The sequence below is a fragment of the Poecilia formosa genome, unplaced genomic scaffold, assembly GCF_000485575.1.
Source record: "Poecilia formosa unplaced genomic scaffold, Poecilia_formosa-5.1.2 Scaffold596, whole genome shotgun sequence".
NCBI classification, from domain to species: Eukaryota; Metazoa; Chordata; class Actinopteri; order Cyprinodontiformes; family Poeciliidae; genus Poecilia; species Poecilia formosa.
This window is the reverse complement of record NW_006800535.1, coordinates 24925-35505: the sequence shown is the minus strand read 5'-3', so window position 1 is coordinate 35505 and position 10581 is coordinate 24925. Positions and strand designations below refer to the sequence as shown.

Below are 10581 nucleotides of genomic sequence, written 5' to 3'. Positions count from 1 at the left end.
GCTTTTAAAAATACTTTATTAAAAGTAAAAGTACTTGCTGAATAATATCCAATCGCTAATAGCATTAAGTGTACCAATCGTATTTAATTTTAATACATCAGTAATGTGCCATTTTAATGACCAAAGCCGCAGTAACATAGTTTAGACTTAGATATTTGATTCTATGCATCAATCAATCAAATTTTATTTGTATAGCACATTTCAGCAGCAAGGCATTTCAAAGTGCTTTACATAAAGAAAATGGCTACTGCAGTGTACGCAGAGCATTACAAGAACAAAGAACGGCTCTCAGTGAGGCTTCAGTCCTATCAACCTTAGTAAAGATCCGTCCAGAAGAATCGGATCGTTCCTGAATATCATATTACTATATTGCACTTTGGTCACAACGTTGTCCCATACATGGACACCTCAGTCAACAACTCCACACAATAATTCAACGCATGAGTGACAACTTTTTTTCATCGCAACATGTGTCTCTGTACAGCTAGCTTTGCTAGCATCACATCCACATAGCTTACCTTTCTTTAAGCTTTCCTTCCAAATTACGCTAAAAGTTGGACGAAGTTCCCACCGTCTGTGAAAGCGAAGCGCTGCTGAATTTGCATGTCGATTTATGCAGCAGAATTCTATTACGGACGATTAGACAGACATTTTCTCCCCCTCAGAGGAAACCACTGCACATTTCTTGGAGCTCCGCGTGCGAGTAAAGGAGGAGGCGATGGGTGACAAACATGTAAGTCACGTTATTGCTTGGATTTTACGGCGCCACCTTAAGTCCCTGAACTTCACATTTTAACGGAAAAAAAGCGCAACGCGACTTGGATGTAACGAGTAACGCGACAGTTTTGTAGAAATGTAGTGAAGTAGAAAGTACAGATACTTAATGTAAAATGTAGTGGAGTAAAAGTAGAAAGTATCCATTATTAAATCTACTTAAGTACAGATACACGAAAATTGTACTTAAGTACTTCCCACCACTGGGGAGTATGACCCTCTTGTCTTTACGACGCCAATAAAATGGTTAAAAAACATTTAATATATGAACTAATTTTCCATCATTTAGCTTATTAATATAATGTTCAGGGTTTTTTGTCACCAACTGTGTGTGTAACATGTTTTGTGTGCTGAGAAGCTATCATAAACAGAGAACAGATGAGAGGTGAGGCAGGCAGTTTTCTTGCCTCATGGAGTGGGCGCTCGTTATCACAGACATTAGTTTTGTGACTCCACAACTGCAGAGTAAGTGACAGCAAGCTATTCATGCAGTAAAATAAACAAAGTAGTACAAAGTAGTAGTTTTCTCCTCTTTTTCGACGTCAGTATGAATGACTACATTTCTACGCTTAAACAGTTTTCTAAGGTGGATTTTCAATTGAAGCAGGAAATAACTAAAGAAAGACCAACAGTAGAGCTGAAAGGTTTACTTCGAGACAGTTTGATACTCAAACATAGTGGTATACAAGACTTGTCGAGAATAGACTTGGCTTTGGTTGAACGGATATTATCCGTAAGTAAAGGCAATAACATTCTTTTATTTTTTTTAATGAAATGTGCGTGTTGTGAGCTACAGTTTATATGTGCAAAGAATTCAATACAGAAACAATCCACAATCTACTGTTAGATTAGCTAATAGCAGCAATCTACCACAGCAATCACTTATTCATAAAACATTAAGCCTAAAAACATATCGCAGCAACAGACTGAATGTTCTGTTCTTTGTGCAAAATATTTATTGTTTTTTTTTGGTGTTGAATCCTAAAACATAAAGTGGCACAGGGTTTCCCCCAGTGTATTATAAGCCTGGCGGCCCGACATGCTTTACTAGCCCCGCCGCCAGGCTAAGCATTGCTTGTTTACGTTTCAAGGAAAATAAAGATATAAAAGAATTTTTTTATTTTTTTATTTTTTTTAAAGTCGGGCTGCAAGCGTCTCTTTTGCTCTTAGCATTTCACTAGCAGAGCAGATTTATTCCTTAAGGATAGGTTTACAATAGATAGGTTTATAGTTTATGCATTTAAACTCGACAGCACGCGGACCAATCACACCGCTGGCGCCTCTGCGCTTTGCCTCGCGTGCTGCCGCTGCTTTACCTCAGCGCGGATCGCGCACGCCTCCTTTCACTCAAACTGGACACAGGCTGACCTGTATGAATATTTACATAAACCTACTGTGAGGAATTATGATCCTTTGGAGAACTCTAGGTAAGAGTTTAAAACCCGCCGCTTTAGCTCTGGTTGCGCAGCTCAAAGTGAACCACAGGCATAACATGTAGTGAATTCAGAGGCGCGTTGTGGAGTGGTGAGAATAATTTATCTTTGTGAACGAACAACTATATGCGGCGTTTACATCTCAACACGCTGCCCAGCATGTGGCTCTGTGTCCGTCTTCCCTGTAAAGTTTATGTCTGTGGTCCCGGTTGGCTGGAGCATTTGTGGATAACGAGCAGCGCTAACCTCATTATGCAGGTTCAGCCCGGTGAGGAGCTTTATCGCTCTCCTCGGAGTCAAGCATCACGCTGATTTTATATTATTTTATTATTTTTAGTATTATTTTTCCGGTTACACGATGCATCAAACCATATCAAATGCGTCATCTACTTAGATTTAATACACGGGGCCGCACAGAAATCTGAGAAACTCGTCCCATAAACTCGACCAACCAAAACAGTTTCTGTGACGCTTATTAAAAACTCAACAGACACGAAATGGAAGAGCTACTAAAGCCACATTAGTAGCATTGAATTAAATCTCCTGTTTGTTGGGCATCTCTGCGTAGTGCACCGGATTATCTCATCATGCAGGGCCGGTCCAAGGCTGTATGAGGGCTGGAGCAGAATCTGACTTCGGGGCACCTTTTGTTGCTAAAATCATCAGCACCTCTAGCAGCTTCTGTGTTAGATTTAGCAAAATATGGGAGAAGGGAGTAGCTTAATTGGCCAGCCCAAAAAGCAATAAATTATAATTGCAGTTTACTAATTTGTATTTGTAAATTCAAAGATTAAACTCACAGCATCAGATTGTTGCTATGGTAACAAAACAATCCAACTATGAATATTATTCTCTAAGTTTTACAAACTAAACTTGCCAGCTCTTTAAAATCTTGTATTTAAATGTTAAACAATTTAAAAGCATTTAATTTATGTATGCCTAAACAATTGAATCAAATTTAACAGCATTGATCATCTCAATAAACAAGTGTTACATTTACGTATCTGTGGTCTGTTTTAAAATATTAGCATTTATGGGACCCCTGAAACCTTTGGGGGCCTGATGGAGCCACCGACTTAATTTGGATTAAACAGAAGTGCAAATTTGTTGTTTTTAGACTAGTTGTGGGTTTAAATAGCATTTCACTTGAGATCTTTTCCCATAACATATAATTACACAGTAATACTTTTACATTTCCTGTCAACTTAACATATTTTAATACAAAGACATGGTGGACCGCTGATGGACCACCGGTGGACCGACTCGACGCCCTGACCACCGGGCTTAGCAAGTTTTCTGGGGGAAACCCTGTGGCATTGTTGTCAGTTGCAATGGCAACGAGTCTGTATATTGGCTGACACAAAGAGCGAAAAAGAAGTTTTTTCGAGTTGTACTTCGGTTTTTTCCTTTTGCTGTGGAGCATAGCACAAACTTAATATCTATATTTCAAAGTTTCATTACGTTAACGCAGCTGTGGATGACATGTAAAAGAATAGTCTTTTTGCCCTCCAGCGTTGTACGCATGCGAAAATTTCCGTAGGTAAACAATAAGATGCAAGGTGTCTATATTTCTAGATCTGATTAAGTCAGTGCCTCACTAACTATGAACCTCACCACATGTATGCAAGTTTTGAGTACAAGCATTACAAGTTTTGAGAAGAAAGACATGAAGCCCTGCTTTCAAAATAAAAATAAGCACAAGTATTAAAAGGTTTGAGAACAAAAGACCTTAAATCCTGCTTTCAGATTGAAAATGTGTGCTCTTGGATTATGGCAGAAAAATAATCCCCAAGTGAGCAGAGAGTTAAATTGCAAGTGAAGATTTGCCCCAAGCACAGACTATTTCTGAGCGCGAGGAGAAGTTTTGAATACGAACATTACAAGTTTTGAGAAGAAAGACATGAAGTCCTGCTTCAAAATAAAAATGTAAGCACAAGTATTCAAAGTTTTAGACTGAAAATATGTGCTCTTGAATTTTGGCAGAAAAATTCTCCCACAATCTGGGTCCAGTTATGTAACAATCAAAGCAGGTTAATGCATCCCGAGTCACTGAACCCAGCTGGAGCCTCCACTTTACCCCCTGTGGAGCCTGCTGTGATCGGGAGAAGGTCAAGAACTCTGGTCTTATCTATTTATAAAGCTCTCAACACTGCTCAGGTCTTTAAACACATACCAGGTTCATACTGATATAAAGTGACCAGCATGCCAGTGTTACAGCAATCCTGTAAATAATGTCAAAGTTTAAAACAACTGTTTTTCAGAGTTCTACCATCTCTTCGCTACAATCTGAGCGTATTTATAACAATATTGAACCCTCAAATAGCTAAAATCATATTATTTAAAGGCCTGTGCAGTCAGGTCACAGATTATTCTGCCCATGATAATTTGTGACCAATGTGATTTTAGCTACCAGAAAACTACCAGAGCTCTTAGAATAATTTCTTAATCATTTACCGATTTATTAAACGGCCGCAGTTGGTTTACATATTTTATCGACAGCACATAATTGTCCATCAAACAATGTTCAGCCTCAAATACAAAATAATACATTATATTTTCTCCGACAGCCCTGAAGTTTACAATCCCAGCTGTATCGGTATTTACGCAGTTTGAGTAAATATTCTTCAAAAACGTTGATCTTCACGCAAGCTATCGCCCCCTGCTGTCACAGAAAATTATGGGTCACAGATTTTGCTGCAATACCTGTTTCAACATGAATGCCCCTTTATGGCTGCACCCCGGACTCCATATAAATGTAGTCAGAAGCATTTTAAAGCATACTTTAAATTCTTCATTTAATTTGGTCTGTCTACCGAATGATTCGAAACAAGTGGGCTCAACTGCACCTTATTTATTTAAAACAAGTTCAATTAACGCGAGGTTAGTTTGTGTTTTGTTTGTTAGCCATGCATCATCAGCAGTGGNAGTTGCAATGGCAACGAGTCTGTATATTGGCTGACACAAAGAGCGAAAAAGAAGTTTTTTCGAGTTGTACTTCGGTTTTTTCCTTTTGCTGTGGAGCATAGCACAAACTTAATATCTATATTTCAAAGTTTCATTACGTTAACGCAGCTGTGGATGACATGTAAAAGAATAGTCTTTTTGCCCTCCAGCGTTGTACGCATGCGCAAAATTTCCGTACGTAAACAATAAGATGCTAGGTGTCTATATTTCTAGATCTGATTAAGTCAGTGCCTCACTAACTATGAACCTCACCACATGTATGCAAGTTTTGAGTACAAGCATTACAAGTTTTGAGAAGAAAGACATGAAGCCCTGCTTTCAAAATAAAAATAAGCACAAGTATTAAAAGGTTTGAGAACAAAAGACCTTAAATCCTGCTTTCAGATTGAAAATGTGTGCTCTTGGATTATGGCAGAAAAATAATCCCCAAGTGAGCAGAGAGTTAAATTGCAAGTGAAGATTTGCCCGAAGCACAGACTATTTCTGAGCGCGAGGAGAAGTTTTGAATATGAACATTACAAGTTTTGAGAAGAAAGACATGAAGTCCTGCTTCAAAATAAAAATGTAAGCACAAGTATTCAAAGTTTTGAGAACAAAAAAAATATTTTTTGTTCTGATTTCAGACTGAAAATATGTGCTCTTGAATTTTGGCAGAAAAATTCTCCCACAATCTGGGTCCAGTTATGTAACAATCAAAGCAGGTTAATGCATCCCGAGTCACTGAACCCAGCTGGAGCCTCCACTTTACCCCCCGTGGAGCCTGCTGTGATCGAGAGAAGGTCAAGAACTCTGGTCTTATCTATTTATAAAGCTCTCAACACTGCTCAGGTCTTTAAACACATACCAGCTTCATACTGATATAAAGTGACCAGCATGCCGGTGTTACAGCAATCCTGTAAATAATGTCAAAGTTTAAAACAACTGTTTTTCAGAGTTCTACCATCTCTTCGCTACAATCTGAGTGTATTTATAACAATATTGAACCCTCAAATAGCTAAAATCACATTATTTAAAGGCCTGTGCAGTCAGGTAACAGATTATTCTGCCCATGATAATTTGTGACCAGTGTGATTTTAGCTACCAGAAAACTACCTCTTAGAATAATTTCTTAATCATTTACCGATTTATTAAACGGCCGAAGTTGGTTTACATATTTTATCGACAGCACATAATTGTCCATCAAACAATGTTCAGCCTCAAATACAAAATAATACATTTTCTCCGACAGCCCTTTAGTTTACAATCCCAGCTGTATCGGTATTTATGCAGTTTGAGTAAATATTCTTCAAAAACGTTGATCTTCACGCAAGCTATCGCCCCCTGCTGTCACAGAAAATTATGGGTCACAGATTTTGCTGCAACACCTGTTTCAACATGAATGCCCCTTTATGGCTGCACTCCGGACTCCATATAAATGCAGTCAGAAGCATTTTAAAGCATACTTTAAATTCTTCATTTAATTTGGTCTGTCTACCGAATGATTCGAAACAAGTGGGCTCAACTGCACCTTATTTATTTAAAACAAGTTCAATTAACGCGAGGTTAGTTTGTGTTTTGTTTGTTAGCCATGCATCATCAGCAGTGGGCGGTGCTGTTCGTTTAGAATTTCACCAAAAGGTACAGAAAGATTAAGCTAAATTCTGTGCTGGCGTTTGACCGGTAGCACTGGGCATTTCCGCAAACTAGCAACATAACACTAATAAGTAACTTTATAAGGCGAAAATAGTAATAGTTCTGATATGCTGAACCTCAACCTGTCTACCCTTATAAGGTGTCACCGAGCTTTACGTGGAAAGCGTCATGTTACAGTCAAGGTTGCAAGAGGAAGCTCAACCTATGTCCGGTGGCTAATGTAGCTGCTGATACCACTGCCGAGCTAGCAGTTATTAGCATGGGTAGTCACTCCTAACAGTGAGCTATACCAGGTGAATCCTGCAACGCAGTGCAAAAACTTGTTCTAATGTCCATCTGTGTATACCTGTCAGTTGTGTCGTTGGTTCGTCACAGCCACGGGAGAACAGTCTGCAGACTAACTGTCCCACCTTGGATGAACAGCTGCTGTATTGAGGGGGGAGGGGTCCAGAACGGTGGGTTGCACCATTACCATAATACCCTGCGCAACACGCACGGAAGCAGACAGTCGGTGCGTGTGTGTGTAAACTTACTTTTCCTGCAGGTTTTAACTCAGAAAATCCATTCATTTCCCCTTTTCACAAAAGGAATTCTAACTGAAGGACAGGGGAAAACTCCGGTTTGTTAACGTGGAGTGTATTCGAAAAATATCGGAATGCTTCTCTGAAAACACCGCAGTTAGCAACTGCGACAGGTCAAGACATTATGGTACACCTATTTACGTGCTGCTTTCACAATAAAAGCGCATATCCGGTCCATGTTTGATCCAGCCGCTGCAGTTAAAAAAAGAAATAATGTATCAGAAATAATTGGGGACATTATGCAATGTTGAAAAACTCTGTTTCCAGTGACTTCTCTCACTTCTCAGTGACAAAGGGACACCTCTGGAACACAACCAGCAAACGTTAACAAGTTCTGATGTATAATTTCAAAATAAAAGCCTATTTAAAAAGCACATTTTTACTTTTTTTCCCCTAAGTTGCCTTGCTTATTACTTGAAAACTCTGTTTCCAGTGACTGCTCTCACTTCTGGGTGACAGAGGGACACCTCTAGTACACAAACACCAAATGTCAACCACATCTGATGTATAATTTCAAAATAAAAGCCTATTAAAATAAGATTTTATTTTTCCCCCTAAGTTGCCATGCCCATTGCTGAAAAACTCTCTATTTCCAGTGACTAATTTCACTTCTTAGCAGGGGTGAAAGTATGGGGGTACGGTAGGGTACTGCGTACCCCTAAAAGATTTAGCGGGGGTACGCAGTACCTTCAACTACGGTGGCCGACAGGTGCAAATGCGCAGCAACAGAGAAAACATGTAAACAAAAAAAGACACGCGCACAAATGAAATGCAGCAAACATAAAAATAGATGCAAACAAATTAAATGCAGCAAACAAAAAGAGACGCAAACAAAAAAGAATACAACCACAAATGAAATGCAACAAACAAAAAAGAGATGCAAACAAAAACCAAATAAAATGCAGCAAACAAAAAAGAGAGACGCAAACAAATGAAATGCAACAAAAAAGAGACGCAAACAAAAAGCAAATAAAATGCAGCAAACAAAAAGAGATGCAAACAAAAAAGAATACAATCACAAATGAAATGCAGCAAACAAAAAAAGAGATGCAAACAAATGAAAAGCAGCAAGGCTTAGCTTTAATCAGTCAAACCCATTTGCTCAGGAATAAATTAAATACTTTAGTGAACCAAAAAATTGTACTGGCTTAATATCTGTGTTTCACCTCCACTCATAGGGGAAAACTAGCGGGAGTTTTTAAAACGATTTGCCGGGAGACATGGGTTATCTCTTGGTGTGCTGAACCTGGAGCGCCCGGCCAGCTCACAGCGGGCGAGGGGAGCTGGCTGTTAATGCAGCGGGAGCAGATCTCCGAAAACGTCGGAGCAATATTGTAATTAAGTGATTTATTGATGAACCGAGCAGATATTTGAGATCTATACATCTACATGCTCGCCTAAAAACATTGTAAAAAAATAATTTTGTGTAATTTTAAGTGTAATACAGCAAAAATAATTTTGCCGCCATTGCTGCTAGGATGCAGACCCTAAATTTGGACACAGCTGTTTTTTGTTCGACTCCCTCTAGTGATCTGGAGCACTTCCGTTTTCAGCACTTTTTGTTTGCATCTTTTCTTTTGTTTGCTGCATTTCATTTGTGATTGTATTTTTTGTTTGCGTCTCTTTTTTGTTTGCTGCATTTTATTTGCTTTTTGTTTGCATCTATTTTTATGTTTGCTGGATTTCATTTGTGCACGTGTCTTCTTTTTTGTTTGCATGTTTTCTCTGTTGCTGCACATTTGCACCTGTCGGCCACCGTATTCAAGAGGGGAGCGGCTGTCTGCTGTAAAAAAAAATCAATGGGTTCATTGTGCAGCTGTGAGTGCACCCACTAATCAGCCGTGACTGATTAGTTTTTCAAGAACAATCTAAAACACGACTTAATCAGTTAATACATACCTTTTTTCCAATTTCACATTGTTTCTGAACTGTTCGTGCTTTGCTAGAGCAGGGGCGCAATATGTCGATCGTGGAAGGTTTTGAGTCGATCTTGGCATTAGGTAACAAACTGAACACCGCCAGGACGCTGAGACCAGCACGTCCCAGACAGTGGCGCAAACTGCACATTATTCAGGTGGATGCGAAAACATAAATCGCCCTCCCGCCCCCAGGAAGGAACGTCAACGTAGAAAACATACGCTTGCTCCCCCCCCCGAGGCGAGGATACGTTAAGTGCTAGATTTACCTCATTATTTGCGTGAGGTGAAGGAGCGTAAGGCGCGCTGAAGTGTATGGGAAAACATAATCGGCACCCTCCAGACGGGGTTTTGGCGCCCCCTCTGTTGCTGCGCCCCTATGCGTTGCATGCGCTGCATGCCCACTTTTTGTTAAATCAACGTTGAATTATAGTTAGAATTGTTGATTTTTGGTTGAAGTCGACAAATGACGGTGGATCAACCATCAAACAACCATCCAATCAAACCGTTGAAACTGTGTCATTGAATCAATGTTGTTTTGTGGTTGAAATCGAATGACTGAAATGCTGATGTCTGATCAACATCTGATCAATATTGAATCAATGTCAGCTGTTTTGCCACACCCCTCCCCCTCCTCTCCTCCTCATCAGCGCTCTGGGTCAGAGCATTTTATTACTGAGTGGGGGTTATCACATTTAAATTAAGCACTGTAGAGGATAGTGGGTGGAGATTCTTTTCTGTACATTTTTTTACTTGTTCATAACAATTCTCACTGACTGTGTGTGATATATTGACACAAAAACATCTACAACGTACTAAATGGAGTGGAGCAGTTCACCATTTACTTGAGTGTGATGGCCCAACCACACAGCTGCTTCGCTGTTGGCTTGTTGGCAAAAGATGTTAATTCAATGTTGAATTATTATCACAAAGGTTGCATGTAAGGTACAACTGACGGTGGATCAACTATAAAGCAACCATCCAACTCTAGCCAATTAACTAATGTTGAAACTGTGTCATTGAATCAATGTTGTTTTGTGGTTGACATCAAATAAATGAAATGCCAACGTTGAATCCAGTGTGTTTCAGCACTGGTCCTCCAGGCCCTACAAGTTTTAGGCATTTCCCTAATTCAGCACACATGATATTAATTGACATCTGATTAACAGGATTTTGCTGAACTGAAAACATGCAGGTCAGTTTGATTGAGGACAAGGTTTGGGGAAGAGCTACCCAAATAGCACACGATGTTAATTCAATGTTGAATTATTATCACAAAGG

At 39.5% G+C, this 10581-nt stretch overlaps 1 protein-coding gene across 3 annotated transcripts in view; it reads right to left on the bottom strand.

Moving 5' to 3' along the window:
• The window catches only part of agla (amylo-alpha-1, 6-glucosidase, 4-alpha-glucanotransferase a), a 161399-nt gene extending 154012 nt beyond the window's left edge, over positions 1–7387 (bottom strand). For all 3 annotated transcript variants that reach the window (XM_016665590.1, XM_016665591.1, XM_016665592.1), the window contains exon 1: positions 7150–7387. In XM_016665590.1, coding sequence (XP_016521076.1) covers positions 7150–7372 — 223 coding nt within the window. In that variant the 5' untranslated portion in view covers positions 7373–7387. The remainder of the gene's footprint in view (positions 1–7149) is intronic.
• Between the last annotated feature and the right edge of the window lie 3194 nt (positions 7388–10581).